Source organism: Anguilla anguilla, chromosome 5 (assembly GCF_013347855.1).
Source record: "Anguilla anguilla isolate fAngAng1 chromosome 5, fAngAng1.pri, whole genome shotgun sequence".
NCBI lineage: Eukaryota > Metazoa > Chordata > Actinopteri > Anguilliformes > Anguillidae > Anguilla > Anguilla anguilla.
The window spans coordinates 58,715,733-58,741,882 of NC_049205.1; the positions used below are offsets into that span (position 1 = coordinate 58,715,733).

General features: G+C 48.1%; 1 protein-coding gene across 1 annotated transcript in view; it reads left to right on the forward strand.

Annotated features, from left to right (window-relative positions):
* The first annotated feature begins 2,752 nt into the window (after positions 1–2,752).
* LOC118228251 (neural-cadherin-like) overlaps positions 2,753–26,150 on the forward strand; it is a 186,992-nt gene continuing 163,594 nt past the window's right edge. Inside the window, exon 1 of the mRNA XM_035419621.1 lies at positions 2,753–4,008. Within this exon, the coding sequence (XP_035275512.1) occupies positions 3,003–4,008 (1,006 nt within the window). The 5' untranslated portion in view covers positions 2,753–3,002. The remainder of the gene's footprint in view (positions 4,009–26,150) is intronic.

Genomic DNA, 26,150 nt, shown 5'->3' on the forward strand with positions numbered 1-26,150 from the left:
AAGACGCAGGGCTCGGGAAGCAGACTACGCAAATGGTTCGCGTATTTTATTTAATCCCCGTGGCATTTGGATTTGGAGACATTTTGTTTTAATTGGATAGAGGGCTAAAAATGTGCCCCCATTAACTGCGAAAATATATTTTTTTAAATGCATATCCTGTTATTACTGTCTTTCTGTTTCTGCGCAGATGGACTGAAAGCCTGTGCTGCCTGTCCTCAACTTGCCAGAAAAGGTCAGGAAATGCTATTCGTATTTACAAAGCACCGGACAAATCATTTCCTGAATACCACTGTTAGGAACTTTTGTTTTTAAGAATTGGGAAAGGTGCTACTGTATGTGGAACCTTCGTTAGTAAGAATGTGGAAAGGTTCTATGTGGAATGGGGAAAGGTGCTGTGTGGAACCTCTGTTCATAAGGAGGCAGAAACACTGGGGGTATTCAAGGCCCAGCCTTTATACAGTGTTAGATACTATCTAGCTTTTAGGTAAACTAAGCATTAAGTACAGTTCAGTGGTAGAAATAGACGAGCAGTGTTAGGCTGAATGTCCTGTTCTCGTCTTATGTTATGTTACGTTATGTAAGAATGGGGAAAGGTGCCATGTGGAACCTTTGTAAGTAAGAATGGGGAAAGGTGCTGCTGTACGTGGAACCTTTGTAAGTAAGAATGGGGAAAGGTGCCATGTGGAACCTTTGTAAGTAAGAATGGGGAAAGGTGCCATGTGGAACCTTTGTAAGTAAGAATGGGGAAAGGTGCTGCTGTATGTGGGACCTTTGTTAGTAAAGAAAGGTGCTGCGGAACGGTGAGAAGCTTGACTGTTTACGCCCGGAGATGTTTACGCCCAGCCCGATGCGTATGCCTCGGCACTGGGTAGCATGCCCAGTCCAGGCCCTGGCAGCCCCACCTCCCTTGGCTTCGTCTCTCCGCGGTTGTAGGACATTTTTCCAGCTTGTGAGCAGCTCAGAGGGCTGGAGCTTGTTACCGGTAGTTATTTCACAGCCCAGCAAGACTTAGTGCCAGCATGCGAGAAATTCAGGGGGTTCTTGCGGCTTGGCTTCCGATGCCGGAACTGAGAGGACCATGACTGTGTTCCTGACTCGGTGCTCAACGGTCGAGAGGCTAGGATTCAACCGCTGAAACCCGGAGGTCTTTGGACTTTTTTTTACCCAGCTCAGAATTGGAACACAGTGGTCCTGGCTTTTAACCGAGGCCTAATTATAGCTACACATCACAATGCCCGGGACACCATCACACTTCGGCACGTACACAAACGGCTCCAGACATTTCTGATGAGCCAGCCATTTTGCAAAGCCGTGCAGTTAAAAGGGAAGACAAAGAATGGGGAAACAAAAGGTTTTTATTAATAAACATATTTCACTGGTTGTGTTATACAAGTCTGTGGAAGCAAGAGTGAACACATCCGATACCTGTGGCTTAACACAGGATGAACACGCTGGCTATGGCTAATAAGCGTGAAGCAGTTTAAGAACAGTGTTCACAACCAGGTGATTCCATGCAAGTGTGACTATTGTGCCAGGAGAATCTGCAGATTGACCGTGAATGCCCCATTGGGCTTCCCCTAAATGCCCTTCTGACCAAAGCCTTACACATTCCACGAGTCCTTTATGTGGCAGTTTGCTTCCACCACCATCAAGAGACCCCCCTCCTCCAGGGGGACAAATTAAAGGAAAACCCATATTAATGTGTCTTATTAAGGTGTTGGGCCACCGCGAGCCACCAGAACAGCTTCAGTGTGTTTTGACACAGATTCTACAAGCCTCTGGAACTCTACCGGAGGGATGGAATACCATTCTTCAAAAAGATATATTCGCTCATGTGGGGTTTTGATGATGATGGTGGTGGAGAGCGCTGTCTAACACGTTGGTCCGAAATCTCCCATAGGTGTTCAATTGACTTGAGATCTGGTGACTGCAAAGGCCATGGCATATGATTCACATTATTCATTCTCATAAAACCATTCAGTGAGAATATGGTCAAGGATGACTCATCTGACCATATCACCTTTTTTACACATCTCTGTAGACCACTGCCTATGGTTTTTGCACTACTGAACTCTCAAGTGTGCATTTGTCTCTGTAATGAGGGGTTTGTGTACTGCAACCCAACTGTACCGTCCCTCTCTGTGTAGTTGTCAACGGACTGTTCTTGCTGACACGTCCTGCATTGACATTCTCAATCACCTGAGGAAGAGTTGCTCTTCTGTTTCTCCTTACATGTCGTACTAATGCACGAGCATCATGGTCATCGAACTTGCACTCTCGACCACAATTTCTGACCCCTTTTACTGACGTTTTTTCCATAGATATACAGTAAATGCAGATGTCACTTTAGTCACTATTCCTATTGAAACACTAGCTAGTTGAGCAGTCTTCGTGACTGAAGCTGCTGCCGTTTGTGCCCCAATCCCTTTTTTCTGAACCCGCTTTATAAATATATATAGGCTATATATGTATACACACTTAATTTTTCTCCATGCATATATCCGTACCTTTTCAGGACTGCTCAGCGTGCCTGTCCGCGTGTCACGTGTTACATTTCGGTCGGTTCAAATCACCTTAATAAGACACAGTTTGTCCAGATTTGACGAGGACAGCGACCGTAAATTATTATTCGATTGCACTGACTAGGTGGCGGGTTCCCCTGAGGATTTCCCCCCCGCCGCTTGCCACGCCCCTTCGAGCGTGGCGCTGTCCAGCACTGCGTGATGCTGTCAGAAATACCAACACAGCGAGCGCGCGGCGCACTCTCGGTCTGTGCGAGGAAGCGGGCAGACCGTGGGCTGAGCCAGCGGAGACGGACGGAAAGTTGTGCACTGGCAACTTGCAGTAAACAGAAGCATATTTTTTTCTGAAGATGCAATATATGTTGTAAATCTTTTTAGACGTTTTTTAATTCGAATATGGGAACACATTTTTTTGTGAAATGATCCCCTATCCTAGCACGCGCTTCTAAACCACTCGCCGTGGTAGAACTTCACCCAGCCATGCTTTTGACCATTTTAATATCGTATTTCGTGACTTCGGTTTCTGGGAATAAAACAGACGAACGGATACTTTTCTTTCACGGACATGTATTTGAAAACTGGTCGCCGGGTTCCAAAGTGAACGGACTGAGCATCCCGGCGAAACGGATAGACGCGCAGAAATGGTGTCCAAAGCCGGGTATGTACCTTAAACTCCTGGGCGAAGGAAGCGAGGATTTCCACTTATTTGCTCACCACAAACGCGGCCACGTCTTGCTGAAAACGTCTAAAGTCCTCGATAGGGAGGAACGAGCTGAATACCTCTTCGCCCTCGGTGTGTGCTGTCAAAGTTGTGCTTCGTCTGACAGAGTGGATGCCGAAGTTGCGTCTGTGAAAATCGATGTGCTGGACACCAACGATCACGAGCCAACATTTCACAACAGGGATGTTAAAATAACTTTGGACGATGCAACTGCCCTCCGCTCCGTAGTCCACAAGGTGAATGCAAAGGACACGGACAGCGGCAAGAATGCCGATTTGATTTACTTCGCCGTTCCAAAAAATGGCAGCTTCTACGTGGTGCCCAAAACCGGAGATATTTTGCTGGTCGATTCCATACTTGGTCTCACCACCCCGATTAAATTTAGTGTGTTCGCGAGGGACCACGGTTGGCCTTCTCGAATAAGTAAAAATGTGGACATCGAGATAAGTCCTCGCCAGTGGCCCGCGAGAAAGCCCAGTCTTGGTAGCGAAACTGGTCAGCGACTTGTTCGCAGGTCCAGATCTTTGCTGGAATCGGGAAACCCGGTAGTCATCAGTGTATCCGAGGACGCCAGTATTGGATCGGTTGTAATGAACCTGAACCCGGTGAGGTTTCAGACGGCAAGTTTTGAGCTGGTCTACCCTGGGTCTGAGAACACGCCGGTGACTGTCAGCCGGGACAGCGGGGATATAGTGATCGCCAGGCGGCTTGACAGAGAGACTGAGCCGCTGGTCGATATTACTGTAAAAGTGCAGGACAAACGAGGTAAGCCTACAATTTATTCAAAGGGGTTTTTCCAAGTCACTTTGTAAATCTGTGAACGTAAATTTCTAGCCTATAGCGAATCTTTTTTTATGGGAAATTTGACTACAACAGTTTATGATTCTTTTTGAAATGTAAAGCGCTGCTTAATTCCGATACTTTCCATGCAATGGCAATGGTAACTGTGCACAAAAACCCACGGGTTGCGTTCCCTGTTGCAGTCAAATAAACTATGAAATTGAGAAGTCAGAAATACGCGTCTCTTCTGATATTTCCATCAACGTATTTAATACATTTAGAATAAAACATGTTTTCTTGCACCGACTAATTTTTTAAAATCAAGGTGCGTTCTATATTGACATTATTAAGTGTGTTGCTGAGGTTTCTATTTTGTGGTTAATTCTGCAGTTTACGGCGTAATGAACAATGTTTCTTATTTGATGCACCTGATACAGACATAGCCTAAGTGTACGTGGTGTGAAATGCAGTGGTCATTGATGCTAAAAGTTGTGTTGATTAAAATGTTGTTCACATTTTAAAAATCAGCCGCGCATGGAAATATAATAGGGTAGTTACAGCGAAGGATAACTTGGTATTTACATTATAACATCCATTTCTACGCATAGCCGAATGTCTTGCAACATACTGCCAATGGGTAGCAAGGCGTTTCTTGCCAATTCGGCTTCATTCCGGATGCTCACTGTGCGCTGGATGTCTGCATAATTGTAGGTAAATGCACACACCTGGATCTCCGACGCAATCGAAAGTGAAAGCTCATTTGCGTCTCTTTTGCCAGGTACCTGTGATCACAGCACTGTTGCCATCGCTGCGAAATCAACTCAGTAGCTTGACGCTGATAATTGGACTATTAGAAACGTGTTATTTTTTTTCTTTTTTTACTTTTATAACGATGTCATTCCTGACCGTCAACGCCGACTAATTTCATTAACAGGTTTAGCCGAGCATTTGTGATAGTCCATTGAACAGATGCTACTGCATGCAGGTGGAAGGTTTCTTAAATTGGGAGGCTCCTCGGTGTTTTTTTTAACAGATTCAGTTTCGTATGTGGATCATTTATCCGTAATGTAACGGGCATGTGGTGTTTCTTTTCTGTGTGCAGAGAGTAAGGTCGTTGGGTAGCACTTGCTTGTGTAAATCTCTCTCTCTCTCTCTCTCTCTCTCTCTCTCTCTCTCTCTCTCTCTCTCTGTGTTCAATCCAATAATGCTTTATTGGCATGACTGTATATAAACAATTATACAATGTTGCCAAAGCAATTCACAATGAGACTATTGACAATGACACAAAATACATTCCGTGGAATAACAAAACAATAAACAATGAAAAAATATTATTATTAATATTTTTTAAAAAGACTCTATCTCCCTCTTGGATTGAAACAGAGCATCATGTCATTTAATATCACATTTTGTGGTAACCTATCTATTGTAGGTTATTGTAAGTAGCCTGCTACATGGGTACTGATATTTTGGTGGCAGTAAACCAAAAATAACTGCGAAAAGGGTCTCCGGATGTCGCACGGGTCCCAGACATATCTCAGGGACTTAAAAGTTTAATTTCATTCTTGGTTCACGGTCACGGCCCGGTCGGGGAGCTGCGCGGTAGATCTGTTTGGGTTTAATCCCCTCAGAGTGGGGATCTCGCGCGACCTTTCTTCATCTGCCAGCATTAGCCATGTAATCCCCTCTCATTCGCTTTCTCATTTTAGGGATTTGGAGGACAGCGCAGTTGTCGGAGAACGTCTGCATTTCCGAGAGAGCCTTATTTCTGAGATCGATATGCACCCCCCCCGGCTGCCCATAACATTCATTATATTATTTGTTTTGCTTTGGCAGTTATATATTCGTCGATGGCAGCGATTCTATTTGCATGGTTTATTTGCGTTTTAATTACGCAATCATAAGTGGGCATACCTTGACCCCGGAGCTTTTAGTGAGCGTGCGTGCGTGCGTGCGTTCTCGCGCACGCCCGTCTGTCTCAACGAAGAAAACCGGCAGTTTGTAAATAAATTAGGTACAGGATATAGACTACAATTTATGAACTTTAAAATAAGAACTTTATAGACTACAATTTATGAACCCCGCCCCCCCTCCCCGAGATGATTTTCACATGAAACTGACACTCTCCTCCTCCTCCCCCCCCCCCCCCCCCCCCCCGCCCGTGAGTGGGCCACCTACTCTGAGATCTGCGTCTCCGTGTCTGCAGCCTGTCTCTCCTCTGACTGCGGCGAGGCTGAAATGGGTAGCCTACTAAAGGACGAGAAGGCGGATGAGCGCCGGAGTCTTCTCTCCGTGTCCTCCGAGTAAGATACTGTCGCTCGCCTCCCAAATGTGTTCCCACCTCTGTCCTCAATTATCTGAGCTGACAGACACACTCAACCGTTCTTTCACTCCGCCCCGAATTTCCACCCAGCAGGTATCTGGGTATTGTATAGCCTATTATTTCCTTGCCGGTCCTGCCATTGATCTGACTTGCCGGAAGTGCTGTTGCCAATTACTCGCTCGGTGAAGCTGTGGATTGTGGAAGCAGAGACGATCCTTATCGCCTTTTTTTTTTCTTCTCCGCGTGCCCCTTGGGCTCTTTTGATGCGCGTGTGGTTTTTTTTTTTTTTTTTGTTTTTTTTTTGCACTTGGTGCATTGGGATCAATTAATGTTGAAGAGGGGATGGAGAGAGAGCGCGCGCGTGGATCAAACGGTCGCCCGACGCAGGTCCTGCCTCCGCTAATCTACGGCGCAGCAACACCTTTGCACCCTTTAAGCCTCCGCAGCCAGCCTGCTTATCCCTTTCTCTTTCGCGCGCGCTGTCTCTCTGCCCGTCCAGCGACACGGCCCCGCGTGTGGGGTTCTCTCTCCCTCCGTGAGCCTAATAACTACAGTGTATGTGTCCTACTCATCGCCGTTTTAAATTATTCATTTAAAAATAACCGTTACTTTCTCGGCGCCATGATGTGGGCTCGCGCATTAACAGAAACACTTACTTTCTTAAAGCGGCACGATAAACAGAAAACGCGACGAGACAGAGCTGTTTATAGAAAGGCACACCATTGGTCAGCGTGGTTCTGGAGAAGGAGATGAGAAATTTTTGGCAGTTTGTCCATGCCCAGTCATGCAAAGCGTATTTTCTTGATGTCTCTCACACTACAATCAATTGCAGCCCCGTTCTCAGAGCCCTGTATTTCAAAACGTTATCTTTCCCGGTTTGCGAAAAAAAAGCCGTCCGCTCTCACACCACAAGGCAGCCGCTGTGCTTTTGGTGTTTTCAGATACTTAAAAAAAAAATCCACTTCAGTGTTTCGTCTGACGCAATATCAGGTGTCAGACTAACACGAGATACAAGTGTGTATTTTCAGGGCGCCGATTCAGATGCAATTTGATTCGGTGTGATTTATTTTGAGTTCCCCCACACACCCTGTCCCAACGTGTGGGGTTAAGGGGCACATTTTATATTTGGGCAGTGTCCACTGTCTCCCAGTGGAGCCCATCAGCAGTGTGTGTTCATCTTGATGGAAGCTGCTGTTTTTTTCCCTTTCTTTCTTTCTTTCTTTCGTTGAATTTTCCCGAATGATCTTTCGAAATCTGTTAATCTGATTGAAAAGGGCCAGAAATTCTGGAGCATATGGAAAACATCTTGTGTGAGGGGAGAGAGATTGTGTGAGCAGCTTGTGTGCACACAAACACACACGCACACATGCGCGCACACACACACACACACACACACACACACACAAACACCTCCTGTATGATCCCTCACAGAGATGGAAAAGTTAACAGGGTGAGAAGTTCCACCTCCCATATCACACAGCGGGATAAGCAGGCAGGCAAGTGAATAAAAAAATGAGGGAAAAAAAATACATAAAGAAAGATTAAAAACTCGAGAGAATGCGCTAGCAATGTGCTATTTTTAGCGGTGCTGTTGTGCGTTATTAAGAGGTTAGCCGCGAGCAATCTGCTCACAGTAAATTGACCCGGCTTAGAAAAAAAAAAAAATCAGGATTGCAGCGATGGGTGAAACCGCAAGCAAGGCAGAGCAGAGCTGAGGAGAAATCAGCCGTCTCAGGCCGGGGTGCGAACGAGAGGCTGACGGCAGATTGCCGTGGCAACCTCCAACCTGCGCTAATGCCCCGGCTCCTACACTCTTCTGCGTACTCATGAGCGGTACGGGGTAGGGGGTACGATGGCGGGGCATGATGGGACAGTAAGTCCATGGACCAATCACACGCTTTCTTGGACACCAGAGGACAGTTATATTGTCCTCTGGTGTCCAAGAAAACTTGTGATTGGTCCAACTCCACTCCCCCCCCCCCCCCCCCCCACCCCCACCCCACGAGAATTACCTATTCTTTTTCCGCAGGGCAAGATAACCTTGTCTCTGTGAGCAGTGCTACTGTTCCTCAAGTTTGATGCCCGTGTGCACAAACCCTACTGAGGCCTTCCTCAGCACTTCTTAAACCAATGCAATGCTCTGGACATTATTGATTCAGTGAATCAATAATTTATTATGTTAAGGTAAAATAAGAACGATAGAAAAAAAACTCAATTACACCAGAGCAACTAAACAACAACCCCCCTACCACCCCTCCCCCTCCAAACTCCGGGTGTTGACTTTATTTGCCGCGGAATATAAAATGAAGCCTGGCTAATACAGGCCCGTGGCCCTGCCCCGGTCCCCACCCGCTGCTCCAAGCGCCTCATGCGTGGTCCGCCACGCCTCGTTAAACTGTTTATCTCACTCTGGTCAGCCGCTCATTCCCAGTGCTGAGAGACGCCGCGGTTGGGTCAGCGCTCGCCGTGAACCGCGCCGATCGATAATCTTGCCGTTTTGTTTTTTTTTTTCTTTTTGAAAAGCGGCGAGAGGCAGACATTTTGAGAGGAGGGTAAACGCTGGTGGTTTCGCTTGTCCCTCAGTGCTGCTGTAGCTCCTCAGGACAGATCACTCCTGGGGGGGCCGGGGGTATCTCGCAGGACAGACCGCTCCTGGGGGGGGCAGGAGGTGGGGGGGAGTAGCTCCTCAGGACAAACTGCTCCTGGGGGGGTGGAGAGGGGGGGGGGGTAGCTCCTCAGGACAAACTGCTCCTGGGAGAGGCAGGAGGGGGGAGGGAGTAGCTCTCAGGACAAACCGCTCCTGGGGGGGGCGGAGAGGGGGAGTAGCTCTCAGGACAGACCGCTCCTGGGAGGGGCAGGAGGGGGGGGGGAGTAGCTCTCAGGACGGACCGCTCCTGGGGGGGTGGAGAGGGGGAGTAGCTCTCAGGACAAACCGCTCCTGGGAGGGGCAGGAGGGGGGGGGGAGTAGCTCCTCAGGACAAACTGCTCCTGGGAGAGGCAGGAGGGGGGAGGGAGTAGCTCTCAGGACAAACCGCTCCTGGGGGGGGCGGAGAGGGGGAGTAGCTCTCAGGACAGACCGCTCCTGGGGGGGGGGGGTGGAGGGGGGGGAGTAGCTCTCAGGACAGACCGTTCCTGGGGGGGGGGCGTCTGTCATCGGTTCGCGCGTCCTCACTGTGTTGCTGTGTTTTCAGGCTCTCTCTCTCTCTCTGCCTGCACACGGACAGGAGTCGGGGCGAGCGAGAGAGGCCCGGCTGACACTGGCCCCCCTGTGGGTTAATTAGCTGGAGGACCGGGGCTGTGATCGTGCGCTGGACGCTGTCAAAACACCCACAGGTCTCCCCTGCGCGGACCTGCCAGATTCACCGACCGCCTCCTGTAAACACCATTGTGCACCTTCATCTCATGTCTCTCCCCATTGGCCTCTCTCTCTCTCTCTCTCTCTCTCTCTCGCTCTCTTTCTCTCTCAGTCTCTCTCGCATGCTCTCTTTTTCCCTTCATTATTTTCTTCTTTCCCCATTACCCTGTTTCACTCTGTCACTGGTCTTCTCTTTTTCTCTGTTTTTATATACTTCTCCTCTTCTTCCTCTCCTTTGCATCTTGTCTTTTTCTGGTTAAACTTGTCTAAAGCTTTAGCTGTTTATCTCTCTATCTCACGCTCTCTCTCTCTCTCTCTCTCTCTCTCTCCTTGCTCTTCCTCCTTTAGCCATGCATCTTGACTTCACTGTCAGGTTAAAAAAAAAAAAAGACGGGTGGTTTCATTAATTGGCGAAATCACTCCTTTACTAATTGTGCTGTGATTTCTTTGGCTTCACCTGTAAAGTTAAAGTCTCTTCGGTGTTTTCCTCTTGTTCTCAGATCCCCCCCCCCCCTTTTTTTTTGTTGGCTTTTATTAGTTTATTACAAGCTGGTGTTGGTCTGAAAGACGTAGCCACCCTAATCTCTTACACTTTTGGCCTTTAAGTAAGCAATCATGTCCCCAGTGGCTTGGATTTAACCTGCAATTTGTTTATACAGCCTGATGTGTTACTGGAGCACTTTGGCTTGAGTATTCTGCTCAAGGGTATGACTGCAGTGCTGGAAATTGAATGTAACCTTGAAGCTGCAAAACACACTTCCCTAGCTATTATGCTACACTGCGTTCTGATTTTAATTGCATGTCTAATCACGCATTGAAAACGATCCAAATTGACAAAACCCTGACCCCTCTGAACTTTGAAATGTGTAGTTTGGATTTTCTTTCAGTGCTGAGGCGTGTTAGCTCTTGTCAGTTACTCTTTTTGTGGTTAGCCGGTGTAAATTTAAATTATATTACCTATTTATACTTCGTCGTACTGCCCCCGTAACTGCTGATGTTTACGTCTGTAAAAACATTTTGACGCTCAATGAAATTACAGAGAAATAAGGGAAAGGAATACATTATATATCTACTTTTGTTTTTTAAAAAAAGGTAAACGGAAAATAAAGACGTATCCATGACAATTAATTTCGGTTTTCCGTTTGGCTGTCGAATCAACACTGTGTGACACAGTGTAAAGTTCTACGACATAAAATTCTAGTGGTGCGCGATACTGAAGAAAAAGTGTCATGTGACACTTGTCGAAAGGGTCGTGCGACAAAGTATAAATCTGGCATGAGGGTGGCAGTGTAGCTTGGCTAGGGAACCGTGCTCGCAACTTTAAGGTTGTCGGCCTGAAATGTAGGCGGCGATCTGCAGTTGTACCCTTGAGCATGATACTTTATCTGAATTTTATTAGTAAAATATCCGTCCACTATAAATGAATTGCACTAGGAATCTAAGCTGTTTAAGTTTAAAAAAATAATAATTTTTTTAAAGATATCAGTCTGCTAAATTCATGGAATGAAAACGTAAACATGCAATTAAATTTGAGAAAGCTATCCTGAAAACGTCTGTCGTCTGAAGCTTTGTGTGTGAAAAGACGTGCAATTTGTGTAAAATGTTTGCTTTCTCCTGTCATTGATGATCATTCCATTTTCCGAGAAGATGTTTTTCAAATTTCACCGATTAAAAAAAAAAAAAAGAAAAAAAGATAAAAAATAAAAATTACTTTCTAACTTATCTGCTTAGTGTGAGAAATGGTAAATTGCAGGGCTGAGTACATTATGCTTGATGTCGACAGAAGTGTCTAATGGCATCTTTGGTGCAATTCGTAATTAAAAACAGAGTGATACTCAAGAAAATGAAAGCCTTGGCTCGATGATGAGAAGCCAGGAGAAACATTCAAAAGTCACTTTTATTTCTATATCAATGTTAAAAGATTAGTTTTAAATGCGCTTTTTAGCGGCATAGTGGAGAGAGATCATGCAGTTGTTGCTTTCCTTGATTTTCAAGCAAATTTCATAAATCAACTTGGGAAAAACTAGTAGAGAACAAAAAAAAAAAAAAACCTTTTCAAAGGTGTATCTGGAACACCTGCGTCTTTGTTGATTCAGTACCAATAATTTTACCTCCCTCTCAGATCGTAGACACGTCTCTTTACTGTACGTTCAGAAGCCATTACCCTCTCCCCGGGTCTCACCCGTTACATTTTAGAACCTTCCCACCGTATCTGTCATTGGCTAAAGCAGCCTCCAATCCCGTTAATGCAAGCGATCGTGATGATCACACGGGGGTCTTCAGATCTCACCCTTGGTCCCTCACTTGTGTGCGGCCTGCCCTGTCAACCACAGGGGCCAGCTCTGAATCGAAACAAGCCGATAACCTTTCTTAATTAGACGCTTTTAATGTCAACGAGAGTAGATGATTTGCTCTTTTAAGGCCACATTATGTCAGAAATAGCGATGCATGCCTATTAAGAATAAATGACCTGCATTTGAAGCCAGGGGACTTTTTATTCAATCAGACCTACTGATGCTTTCATTTCTGTAATGTGATATCTGGGGGGGGGAATTCCTTCAGAAGAGGTTACATTTTTAGGTTACAATAGAGCAAAAGATTGGATGCCCCTGTTTGAGGTTTTGAGAGCCGCTGACCTTGCACATCCGAAGAGATTCGGAACCACAAGTGTGGTCCTTCTGACAGTCTATGCCTAAGTAACAAAAAAAATAAATCTAAATGGAGATGAAAAGTTCCTTGTTTAATGCACTCGAGGGGAACACTGGCTATTTCCCAGCAGGCTTAGCACTAGTGGGACTTGAAGAATTGGCCATAAAATTGAATTAAATAATTTTTATTCGGCAGCAGATTTTGAGCCGTTAGGAAAGCCCTTCGTGCTTCTTCCCGCAATGTCCTCGCAGTTCTTCTGGGTCTCCTACGCGACCACCGTCTTCAGCAACTAGCACATGAGGGAGGACGCCAACTTGTTTCGACATATAGCGCAAATACAGGAATCTGTGTTTGACCTGGGCATGGTGGGACTGAACAGGCTTGAGCCAATGCAGCGGTCTGATTGGTCAACGCTCTTCCCAAAGAGTTGGTCATTTTGCTTGCACTTTGCATAGTTGGATGAGCTCAGTGAGTTCACGCTGTAACTGATTACCAAAGGTGACTGTAGCGGGTTGCCAGGACGACAGCTGTCCAATCGGAGAAGCTACTCTACACACAGTGAATCCTGCCAGAATCAAGCCTATGTAGAAATAAATATATAAATTGTGACATAAATAATGGAGTCTGGTGAAATTGGTACATCTTTTGATCGTAGAATTGTGAACTAAATAAAGGAAAACATCTCGAAAGAAATTAATAATTCAAAGGAAGTTGTGAGGAAGTGAGGAAGTGCCTTTTTTATGTTTAATTGAATTTTGGCAGGTTTTTGTGCCTCCAGAGTTCAGCCCTCTGGTGAAAGTGGCCTGAATACAGCCCCCCCAGGGGGCACGCCCAACTTGAAGCTCTTGTCTTTGGTGCGGCGACAGAGTTTGGGACCGCAGACCTGGCCGTGACAGTACCGATTGAGGCCAGCGCTTCCGTGGAGAGACATGCAGTTTCGCCAGGACTTATAAATCAAGTCTGATTCTCTGCGCTTCTGGTCTTTTCCATGACCTTGACTTCCACATATGTTCAGTGCAAAATGTTCAATGTCAACGTGATTCTACAGACTGAACATTCTGTTGAGTGGCTCCTCCCGTTGACCGGGTGCCAGCTGTGGATGCAGGCCGGTCCTCTTAGCAGAACAAAACCACTCTGCCGCTCAGCTGGAGTGCTGTGGGGGGGAGTATAAAATAAACAATGCCTGGCAACAGTCGCCCTGGAGAACACCAGTGACATTCCGTGCTCTGTGGGACAGACGCATTCGACAGAACAATGGAATGTTAGCCACAATGGATAGCAGTGGAATGGGCTTTGTGTGTGTGTATGATTGGGCATTTTAAAAACAAAAACCAAAAAAAAAAAAGAAAAAAAAAAAGGGGGGGAACGGACTCATCTCTAGATGGTAGCGCGTTCTAAATGTGGTCACACCTCTTTTGCTACAAAACCCGAATTGCTCCAGGGAAATGGAGAGCAGTAAAAATTAACGAGACTCCGCTGTCCCTTAAGGCACACAGTAAAATTCCCAGTGTTACAGTAATTCAACCTCGACAGAGTACATATGTACTGCATAAGAGTGGATTTAACACAGAACATTTTTTTGCTGTGTAGGTGAGTCCTACGCAAATAAAGATATTGCTATTGTACGCAGTGAGATCTTTCTCACGGTGACCTCCTTGCACCCGGGAGCTCAAAGTGAATTGGGTTATAGTGAGTGGGGCGGGGCGGGGCAGGGCCGGATGAAGTAGGGACAGGTTCTGGATCCCTTGCGACTCTACATGGCGCTCCTTCTCCCAGCCCATGCCTGGCCCCGCACGGTGACTGAAGATAATTGAGTGTTTCTCGCTCTCTTATCTTCACTGCTTTTCATCTTTCTTCCTCAGTGCGACCCACTTCGGCTTTCCTGAGGCCTGGTGGTTTGCGTGCCCTGGCCAAGTTCTCCGTCGCAGAGATCAGAAAGGCCTTGTTCTGCGAAGCCAAATGAAAGCAGAGGGGAAACAAGCCGCCGTATGTCCGTGATGTAAAACAGCTCCCAAGAAACAGTTTCATCTTTGTTTAAATCTTAAGTATTACAGTAACCGAAAGGATTGGTTGCACTGGCCTCTTAAAGGGAGTAGGTGGAGCTTGCTGTTCTGAACAAACACTCTGGCATCCCTGAAGTATGTGTTGCTTGATCATCTTGCCACCAGTTTTAATTATAGATTTATTTTAGTTGGCCTTGCGTAGTACCTCACATATAAAGATTGTCTATCAGGTAATGTTTTCAGTTTCAATTAAGATCAATATATTTTGCGTTTTTTATTTCTCTCTATATACCACTGAAATCTGTGCCAATCTCCCGCATATTTTGCCTCTAGGATACCGTTTCATGTCCCGCCACGAAGGTCGGATACTGCGTTTTGCTTCGCGGTTTATTCACGCCGTACTTAATCCCGTTTCTCTTTTCCGCCGGTTTCCCCTCTTAACGAACCAAATTAACATATCTTCCTTGTGATGTAGTCAGAAACGCGGAGTTTACAGAAACTCATCTCCTCGCGGGTCTTGAGATTTGTAACCGCGCTATCGCTTTCGATCTGCAAATTCGTTTGATAGGCAAAAAAAGTCCTCCGTTCGCCTCGGATTTATTCTACTTGTAAGCAAATTGTCTTCCTCATAAAGATCAGAATAATCTCCATCACAGCCGTTTGAAGTGGGTGTTTATTAATTCATTTTCCCCATCTCATGATAACGGGTAGACTTCAACACGTTTTAAAAAAAGATGCCTTTACTCATCCTTAAACGTTTTCTCCCACGACCAGTCCGTTAGGAGCTTCCACGTGCTTGCGTGCGCGAATTGAAGTGCGCGCATGCATATGCGTGTTTGTGTGTGAATCGCGGTTTCCTTCAGATCAGGATTGGAATCCTAATGAGTCAAACGGCTATCATTGCAAATAGCTACAGCAGCTCATCAAACACAAAGACAAAAAAAAAACCCATGTACTTGTTTCGTGTCCTCAGATAGGCAATACACATTTTAATAAAGCATGAGACAAATTTCTCCCTCTGCAAATTGAGTGAAATAGGGAAAGCTAATGAGAATGCTGGCTGTTGCGCGTTTGTATCAGAACTACGCCGTTTTAAAAGATCCTGTGCAATCACATTTGTCCTGCATTCTCAACGATAGAATCTTAATTGTAGTGTTTGCCTGCTGAGCCCAATATTGTTTTGGATTTAGTAAAAAAAAAGAAAAAAAAAGTATTTTGTTAAAAGTGCATGTTTGCAGCATGTTTTCTTTTGGTCCAGCTGACAGTTATTTGCAGTGCAGTCAGATTGGTTCACCTGTGTCTGTGATCTGCCATCTGGCCCTTATAACTAATTGTTTGCTTCTGATACATCCATTACTTTGCATTATTCATTTATCATAAGGCAGCCCTATCCAGGCAGATATCCTAATCTAGGGTGAGTCTGCTTTTTTTTTTTTTTGTAAGTTATGTTACAACTGCTGGTATTTACCTCAGGCTTAATACCTTGCTGGAGGGGACGCATCTCTGTCGTCACGGCAACACTGTCAAAGGCTATTTTCATCACTGGGTTTTGGGCCTTTTAATGCTGTTCTCTCCCGGCTCGTCTGTGTGTGCCTTTATGGGAAAACCTTTACTGTCTGCACCTTTACACTCAGGTGAGACTGTAGGGGAGGTCAGGCGAGGGGTGATGCGATGTGCCAGTGGTTAGCATTGTTGCCTCACAAGAAGGTGGCTCTGGGTTTGATTCGCAGAATCCCGTGGGCCTCTGGATTTTCCCGTGGGTACTCTGGTTTCCTTCCACACCGTGCCCCATGCACCATGGGTTAGGTCAGGTGTGGGACATTCCAGTCTTGGAGGGCTGGTGCGTATGCAGGTTTTTGTTTCCACCAATTACCCTGGCTGAATGAGCTAATTGACTGTATGCACCAACACTGGTTCACCTGTAGTTTAGATCGCAGTAACACGTTTCATTCAGGGACACAACAATCTTCAGCTGCCATTCATGCGCTTATGAAGCAATGCAGCTAAAATGTCAGATGGCATAAATGCTAGGGCTAATTAAGTAATTAAGGCCAGTGTCCAGTGTGCATGAAAACCAGAAATGGATATTTGCCTGGTTGCGCACCTCTGGGTTTGGTACACTCCTACCCTTGACCAAGGCTCTGGGCTCAGAACTGTTGGTTCCTGCGTGCTACCAGCTGCCCCTAAATAACTAAGATGAGTCAAATGCAGCGGACAAATTGCCCCATGGGGTCAATCAAGGGTAAATTACTACTGACTTACCTTCATGATGTGTTGCTGTGACACAGGGGGAGCCAGTGTGGTGGTTAAGAAATCCCCCCCCCCCCTTTTATTATTAGGGATGCTGGTGGTCTCTGCTGTACCTTCAGGTGTGGAAGGGGAGGGGCTTACAGTAGCCAACCCCCCCGCCCCCCCTCCTCTTCTGTTCCCGTGCATTTTTTAATTTATTTTTCTGCCATGGCTTTGCACTCGAAGTGGTCAGGGCGATCTGGCATTCTCCCTGTCAATGACAAAAAAAAGAACCATGATGGTTTTCAGAAAGACCTTAAATCAGAGGAATCAGTCTGAGTCCTTTTTCATATCCCTCAGTGTGCACGGGTCTGATGGGCTCCTTTCATCTCTTTGAAAATGCATTTGCTCCCAGGTTTACAGGAGAAGGGACCCAGCGGAGCCAGTGAATAACAAGGTTATTAAATACATATCTGTGTGTGTGTGTGCGTGTGTGTGTGTGTCTATGTGTGTGAGCGTATGTGTGTGTGTGTATGTGTGTGTATGCGAGCATGTTCTTGTGTGTGTGCTTGCGTGTGTGTGCGTTTGCACGTGTGTGTACTTGCGTGTGTGTGTGTCCGTGCATGTGTGTGTGTGTGTGTGCATGCGTGTGTGTGTGTTTCTCTCTCAGAATAATGATCATTTTGTGGCTTCACTTTGCGTGCGAGGAGCGGTGAGTTCACTGGGAAGCGTTCACAGTTTGCAGTGATTTGCATCGCTCGCTCGCTCTCTCGCTCAACGTGCTTCCTCTCCGTCTCTCACTCTCCTCCCCCCGGTGCGTGCTGGGAAGGCAGGGTTGGAGGTGTGGGATGGTGCTGGGTGGCTGTGCGATCTGAAGGTGCCTGCGTGGGCGCGTCGCAGTTGGTTGCCGTGAATTTATAGCGAGAGGAAGGAGAGGAAGTGGGCGTCTCCGGGGCCAGACTGCGTTGACGCGGGTCCTCCACAGAGGCCCAGCAGCCCACCAACCACCCCCCCCCACCCCCCAACCACCACCAAAAAAAAACGCTATCCCATGATTCAGTGCTCAATCTCCAGGCATAGGTTCAACTGGCCCGAGATCGGACGCAATAAAGAATTACACTTGTGGATAGATTACCTCCAAAGTGATTATGATTTCCTCCATAGTGCTTATGAGCCTTTAATTAAACGAACGTGGAGGGTATCCTTACTCACACTGAAATATAGTAAATGAAAGTGAATGATGTGATAATTACTGTGGTCCATTTGTTATATATGAACATTATATCACGTTTTAGCTGGGCGCTGGCTGTTATCAGTCAGCTGAGTGAAGCAATGGTGTGGACTAAGTTCTGAGAAGAAGAAGAAGAAGGATCACATCTTGGCACATTTAATTACGAATAAAAAAGTTTTATTTAAGCAGCTAGCTCTTTGCTAACCAATCAAGGACCAAAAGGGTTGGTGGCAGCAGCGGGTGGGGGGGTGGTGTGGGTGGTGTGGGTGGTGCGGGGGTGGTGTGGGTGTGGAGGGAGTGCAATTCATGCTGAACAATTGGCAAATTCAAAACTTAAAAATTGAAATGCAAATTATATTGTCATTTTATGCACGGATGATTTTTTTTTTGCGGTAGAGGGAACACTGACTCACCTCAAATCGCATACCGGAAAATAATCTCTTTGAGGAATGCGTTCAACACGGTAAAAATGAGTGCATTTTAACACTGATTAGAGTACATTTTACTACTGATAGTGTACATTTTGTCCCTCTTGGACTAATAGAGAGACTCTGTTAGAGTTAAATTAACGCTGTATGTTTTGTCGTGCACTCGTTCTCTCTTGGACCCAGAAAAAAAAAAAAGGCAAAAAAAAAAAACAAACAAACAAGCAAAAAAGCACAAAGTGGCTCTTTGCTCTTAGAGCTTAATTTTTAATGAGATTAAATGTTTCTGTCTCGCAGTACTGTACAGAAGGTAATGGAATGTTTAAGAGGGGGCAGCAGCTGGTGTGTGTGTGTGTGTGTGTGAGTCGGTGTGTTCGTGTGTGTTTTTGGAAAGATACTTGGAGGAGATCAGCCAGTCGTGTCGGTATTTAGCCGGATGTTGATCAGGTAGCGGTCTCCAGTGTCGGCAGTTGGTCGGGCACCGGTGCGGAAATGGTCGGTAGCTCTTAGCTCGTCGCTGAGCTTTTCCCAAGTCCCAAAACTTTTCTTCCCTCATTTGCCCCTCAAAGAACAAACAAAAAACAAACAAACAGACAAAAAAACTGAAACAAAAATGAAACAATAAAACATTTATGTGGCCTGCTCGTGAACTTCACAAGAACTGCCAAGGCGGCGGCTGAACTTCCTGCAGGTTACATTACTGTACGAGTGGAGGATGCGAGGCCTGGACTTCAGGTGCTCCTCAGAAGGAGAGGGGAACGAGAGGGGGGTGCTGGACGGGATGGGGGGCGGCGAATGAGCAGATTGGGATGGGGCAGAGGAGTCTCGGACCAGTCAGGCTTGAGCGTTGCATTATTAACGTCTGTTACCTGTGATGTCTCGTTGAACGGGTGCGAGGGGGGGGGTCGGAGGAGAGGAGGCAGGAGGTTGTAGATCTCGTAATTGGCCAGCGCTCTCTGTAGGTGCACATTTTCAAGTGTTATTTCTTCAGCCTGCCGACTCAAAGAGGTAAAAAGAATTCTAAATGTTCTCCCTCTCGGGTAAACCTCACCCCCCCCCCCCACCCGGGCCCCCCTCACCTTCCCCCAACTCTTTCTATGTAAAACTGGAAATGGAGCCTTGTTGAGCCGAGCGATCGATGCGCACAAAACGAGGAGGTGTACCAAGGGGAGCGGGCAGCCACGGAAGCGGGTTCAACTGTTGAAAACGCCGGGCCCTTAAAACTCCGTTCCGTCTCGAGGGCTGATCCGTTTCGGGATTTTGCGCCGACTTCTGCTCGTAATTATTTGTTGAGCTCGATCATAATCCCGATCTGACATTTCATAAGCACCGGCTGCGGCCGCAGCACTGCGAGCGCACCCTAAAGATTTTCCCTGTACTCAAATACCAGAGTTTATAGAGCAGTCAGGAAACTGAGGTAATTGGTTGGAACAGAAAGCCAGCACGGTGGAGGGGCCCTCCAAGACCGGAGTTGTGCGCCCCAGCGAACGTGGGCATGGCGGGCGGTGGGGTATATGCCAGTGCGCTCGTTGTGCCTGGCCTCGGAAAAAAGGGGGGGTCACTCCGCAAGCGTGGGTCACCCGGTCTTTAGCGTTGATGCTCCTCAGCACGGAAGGTTCCGGTCGACCGGATATTCAGAAGGCGCATCGACTCAATTACTTTCAACCCAGAGAGCCTTCTTCCGTTTGATGCTCTAGATCTCTCTCTCCACCGCTCCACCCCCCCCCCCCCCCATCACTGCCCCCCCCCACCACACCCCCCTGCAGTAACTTCCTTCTGCTTCCTCTTTCCTCTGCCCCGTACTCTTTCACAGAATCTTTTTTTTTTCAGTTTTTTCCGTTTGTTCGTTTTTTTTTTGTTTTCTTCGTTCACAGTACGTTGAGTCTCGTCGCTCAGGAACAGATCAGGGTGGAGCAAAAACACTTTTTGAATGTGTTTCCCCCCCCCCCCGGCGGTGTAGCCGAGCTGGAGATCGATGAGATTCGAGGAGGGGAGAGAGGGGGGGCGGAGAGGCGACGGATCCTCGGCCGAGGAACAGAAAAGTTAGCGCGCGGGGCGTTAGCGCGTGGCGTGTTAGCGCGCGGCGCGGTGACGCGGAGCAGCGATGCGGAAAAAACCCACGTCTCTCGATCGATCGACGGCGGCCGCGTGCGTCCCAGCCTGCTTTGAGTGCCTGGCGCGTCCTCCCCCCGCCCCCCCCCCCCCCCCCTCCTCCCCCCCGTGGCAAAATCAATTTCTTCCCATCGATCGGGCGCGAGCAATGTTTGTGTGTCCCGGGCAGGCGTCCGCTAAACGCAGTTTTGTAGCGGTGGCTCGGATCCCGGATGGATCACCAGCTGGGCGAGCGCCTCTGACACGTTCCAGACGGGAAAAGACCCCGACCGATGGCGAGGCGGTCTTTGATGCGGGAGGATAAAGCGTGGACCGATGTAGCGTGCTCCTGGAGTCCATAGCAACGTTAGCGCCTGGGACGGCTCACTCCTGGAGTCCAGGACAGCTCACCACTGGAGTCCATAGCAACGTTAGCATCTAGGACGGCACACTCCTGGAGTCCATAGCAACGTTAGCGCCTGGGACGGCTCACTCCTGGAGTCCATAGCAACGTTAGCGCCTGGGACGGCTCACTCCTGGAGTCCATAGCAACGTTAGCGCCTGGGACGGCTCACTCCTGGAGTCCATAGCAACGTTAGCGCCTGGGACGGCTCACTCCTGGAGTCCATAGCAACGTTAGTGTCTGGGACAGCTCACCACTGGAGTCCATAGCAACGTTAGCGTCTGGGACAGCTCACCACTGGAGTCCATAGCAACGTTAGCGTCTGGGACAGCTCACTCCTGGAGTCCATAGCAACGTTAGCGTCTGGGACAGCTCACCACTGGAGTCCATAGCAACGTTAGCGCCTGGGACAGCTCACTCCTGGAGTCCATAGCAACGTTAGTGTCTGGGACAGCTCACTCCTGGAGTCCATAGCAACGTTAGAGTCTGGGACAGCTCACTCCTGGAGTCCAGGACAGCTCACTCCTGGTGTCCGTAGCAACGTTAGCATCTGGGACAGCTCACTCCTGGAGTCCATAGCAACGTTAGTGTCTGGGACAGCTCACTCCTGGAGTCCGTATCAACGTTAGCGCCTGGGACAGCTCACTCCTGGAGTCCATAGCAACGTTAGCGTCTGGGACAGCTCACTCCTGGAGTCCATAGCAACGTTAGAGTCTGGGACAGCTCACTCCTGGAGTCCATAGCAACGTTAGCGTCTGGGACAGCTCACCACTGGAGTCCGTAGCAACGTTAGCGTCTGGGACAGCTCACTCCTGGACTCCATAGCAACGTTAGCGCCTGGGACAGCTCACTCCTGGACTCCATAGCAACGTTAGCGTCTGGGACAGAGGCTGGAACTAAAAATGAGAGTTTAAATTAAGAATAACTGTCATTTCGGGCGACATAGCTCAGGAGGTAAGACCGATTGTCTGGCAGTCGGAGGGTTGCCGGTTCAAACCCCGCCCTGGGCATGTCGAAGTGTCCTTGAGCAAGACACCTAACCCCTAACTGCTCTGGCGAATGAGAGGCATCAATTGTAAAGCGCTTTGGATAAAAGCGCTATATAAATGCAGTCCATTTACCATTTCTTTCACGTCCCAGTATTACTTATTTTGTTCTGTTATTCCGAGTTCACAAGAGAGTGCTGTTTGTTTGCAAGCACGATGGCGCATTGCACTATGGGATTGGTGGCTCCGAAGCGTCCCTTTCTGAAGGACTATTGACTGTTCTCGGTACGGAGGCGCGTGCCAATCTGCCGGTTGTCTTAAGCGACGGGATTGAGTTGAATAGGAACATGTTAAGGCAAATCAACAAACACTGAAACCGCAGTGCAGGAAAACGAGGACAGTCAATGTTCCTTTAAAAACGTGCATTGATCCACAAGGCCAGAAATTCAATATGTTCCCTTTAAAATGTATTTTTGTAAAAAAAAAAAAAAAAAAAAGAAGAAAATTAGAAGTGGAGTTTCACTACAAAGAGAGAAAAAAAAGTGAACTCTACCATTAATGGGAAGAATTGAATTTAAAAAATGAAAAAGTGGATTTTACATTGTACTGTAACAAATGAAAATGAATGCTACGTGCACTTTTTCCAGTCGTAGTCAGAACAATTTAGTTAATAGTTTTTTAATGCACCGTTTTAATGGCATTAAAAATGTGTTGCAGCAACTTGGGGAAGAAAAGCTACTAGACGACGTTGTGCTTCAGAGCAGATAGATATTGTGCTTCAGAGCAGATTTAACTGTGGCAGAGAAACAGGTACGAGGACAAGGCCACGGCGCTGAATGATTCGCTGGGCAGAACTCCAGAGCGGTTTCCACAGTTACGGGGAAGGTGTGCTCAAATTGAGCCGGCCTGTCCGTTCAGCATTACGTTTCGGGACAGTTACGATCAAGGGCAGCATTTCCGGAAATTATGAGGCCATTCACAGCTATTGGGGTTTTGGGCATGCGTGTGTGTATTTGTGTGTGTGTGCGTGTGTGCATGGTTCTCCTGTTCTCCCGTTCTCCCGTTCTCCCATTCCCCTGTTCTCCTGTTCTCCCGTCCTCCCATTCTCCTGTTCTCCCGTTCTCCCGTTCTCCTGTTCTCTCGTTCTCCCGTCCTCCCATTCTCCCATTCCCCCGTTCTCCCGTTCTGCTGTTCTTCCATTCTCCCGTTCTCCCATTCCCCCGTTCTCCTGTTCTCTCGTTCTCCCGTCCTCCCATTCTCCCATTCTCCCGTTCTCCCGTTCTCCCGTTCTCCCGTTCTGCTGTTCATCCATTCTGCTGTTCTCCCATTCTCCCGTCCTCATGTCCTCCTGTCCTCTTGTTCTCTCGTTCTCCCAATCTCTCGTTCTCTCGTTCTCCTGTTCTCCTGTTCCCCTGTTCTCCCATTCTCCCGTTCTCCCATTCTCCTGTTCTCCGGTTCTCCGGTTCTCCTGTTCTCCTGTTCTCCTGTTCCCCCGTTCCCCTGTTCTCCTGTTCTCGGGGCAGTTGGCTCGCCGCGGCGTCTCTCACCCCCCCCCGTGCCTCTGCAGCGTAGCGGCTCCGTTCCGATTGGCTTACTGCCGCATGGCATGGCGGGCAGGGCTGCGTAGGCGCGCCAGGCCGGGCGGGGGAGCGGAGGGGTCAAAGTGCACGGGAGGGCGGGGCATGGCATGCGGTCACTGGCGCTTACCGTCGCTGTTTCCAGCGCGCGGAAGGGAGACGGGGCGCCTGCTCGGGGTTTGGGGTGCATGGAGGGGGGGGGGGGGGGTTCGCTTACAGCCGTGAGGGACGGCTCACAGACCCTGCGTGGGGCCGGGGTGTGCCTCGATTCCCGGTCCTTTAAACAGGCCGCCACGGTAACAGTGAAACACTCGGCATACCGGGAATGCTCCTAAAATGGCCGTCTGTTCTATACCACAGCCTTGCTGGAGTCGCCCTAAAATCAGCAGATGCCCTTAGCTGAGCTGTGGCGTAAAACACACAATGAATCTAATGAGGCTTAGCTACCTCCAGCGTTGTGAGCAGACTAGAGCTCTGCTCGAGATTCACGTTTCCGATACGAGGTTAGGCAACCCCGAAAATACCATAAAGTTCCCTGGTCAGCTGGTTCCCTTCAGCCGGGGGGTTTTAAGAACGCTAAAGCTTTTAAAAAAAATTTCTATAAAAGCGTGTCCTTACAGTGCGCAAATGGGCTGCTTTTATGTTCTAATTGATCACGCATCGCCGCTGATGCGTTTGCGAGCGCGGTGGCAATTTCCTTAAGTAGCCTCGACATACGTTTCCCCGCTTTCATTTGTTTCGTAATTGACGTGTGCGCATATGTCCGCGGGCTGGGTTTGTCGGGGGGGGGGGGGGGAGGGGGGGGGGGGTTAGTAAGACGTGTCGTTAGCGCACAGCACGCTCGCGCGGGCTCCGCGGCCATATTGGTTGCGTTACCCTCGCGAAGGCCACCGCGAACTTTTTTCTCCCGCCGCGGTAAATGGGAAAATTAAAATTAACGCCGGTGCCAAATTGAACAATGCTCACCGGCTCATCGCCTCTCCCAGAGGACGGGGGGGGGGGGGGTGGGGGAGAGAGACGCGATCGCCCCCTCCCCCCCAGCCCCACCACCCCCACCCCCACCCCCCCCCCACCCCCCCCTCCGCCGCCCCGTACGTCCGTCTCGCTTTCCTGCACTGACGGGAGAGAGAGAGAGAGAGAGAGAGAGAGAGAGAGTGATTGCCATGGCGACAGCCGGGGGCGTTGTGTTTACACGAACGCGTCTGGCCTTAACCGGAGGGCAGCGATACGTTCAGCCGGGCCGTTATCCAATCAGGCCGCGGCGGACAGAGCCGGCCGACCTTGCCCGCGGCCCGCCGGGGACGTCCAATCAAGGGAACAAAGGGTGCTGTAATCCCCGCGGGAGGGGAAGGATTTAAAGTTACACAGTGTGGCTGTGGGACGCTCTCCCCACAGAGTTATTTTCATGCTACAATTTTTTTTTTTTGGCTTTCTTCTGCTTGCGCTATTTGACCTGCGTTTGCTTTGTACTTCTAAATCGCACAAAATGGCTTATTTGTGGTTTTGCTGCTTTGCAGGTGGATAGTAAGGACCCTCCGTTTCACATAGTGTTTTTGTTCGTTTGTTTGTTTAATTTCTCTTTTCTTTTTTGGAAAGAAAAGTTTTTGGTGCACTGGGTGTGATTCACAAGTGCAAATTATAGTACCATCAGTGAAATCACATACTAAAAAGTAGCACGAGGAGGGTGGTGGTGGTGGTGGTGGTGTGGAAACCATTCCTGACTTGTCGTAAGTTGTTTTTTTTTAACTTGCAAAAAGAAATCGGCCACCGGTGTGGAATGCGCATTAATTAAACTGTCTTGTGGAGTTTCACACTGTTGTGTGAAGCTCACGCAGATTGCTGGCTCGGCTAGGCTAACGATGCAGTCGTTTAAGAGTAAAATAACCGAGCGCGGAAAACAATGGTATAATCACTCTCTGTTAATTGTGGCGTGCTGGTTACGGTGCTGTCGCACAACAGCTTTCAGCCGGCGAGAGTTTTCCATCAGATTAACAAGGACGTGATTGCGCCTTTGAAATTTCAAGTGCGGGAAAAACAGTGCATGACTGGAAAGTAAATACCATTTAGATTTTTTTTTGTATTTTTATTTTATTTTATTTTATTTTTTCTTTGCCGGTATTCGGAAGTTATTCGGAAGCCTGACGCCTGAAGGTACAAGCGATATGAAAGAGACGGCACACTTTAGCGTTTACCTGTGGACGGGGAGGGAACCTCCAGCAAAAAGGTGTACCCCCACAGGTGTGCCCCAGTGCTCAGTCATAGAGAGCCTGTGGGCTCGTTCCGGTCACTTGCTTTGACCTCCTCGCTCCCTTTCCTCGCTTCCTTCCGGAAGGACGCAAGGAAAGGACGCCAGGGCGGAGGACTTGAGGAAACACGTACGGAAGGTCCTTGTTCGGTCAGGCGTCCGTTCAAAGCCGCGACAATTACAGACGTGGCAGACGAGGAGACGTAGAGCCACAGGTCTGTCATTTATGCGTAGCGCTTTTCCGAAAAGGGATGCGTTCTTGTTTCCTTGCTCAAGCATCCTTCGGGGCGGCCTCCTAGCTCCTGGCTCCTGGCTCCTTCAAGGAGCATTTAACGAGTTGGAGGAATGTCCTTGAAGACGGGCAGACCTCAATCGATTTTCCCAGGCCCAGGCAAGAAACGAGGAGATAGAAGACAGATAAAATAAGAGATGAATGGACTGAACCCTGTATCATGTAACCTATACCCATGGGTGGGTGGGAAGGCCTATATTTCTGCTTGGATGTCATGCCAAATTCTGCTCTTTGTTTAAGCAGCTTTAAGCAAGCTTTCTCGAATATGTTGTGAATGACGGCTTCTTCCTTCTAATCGTGTGCCCGCATACACACATC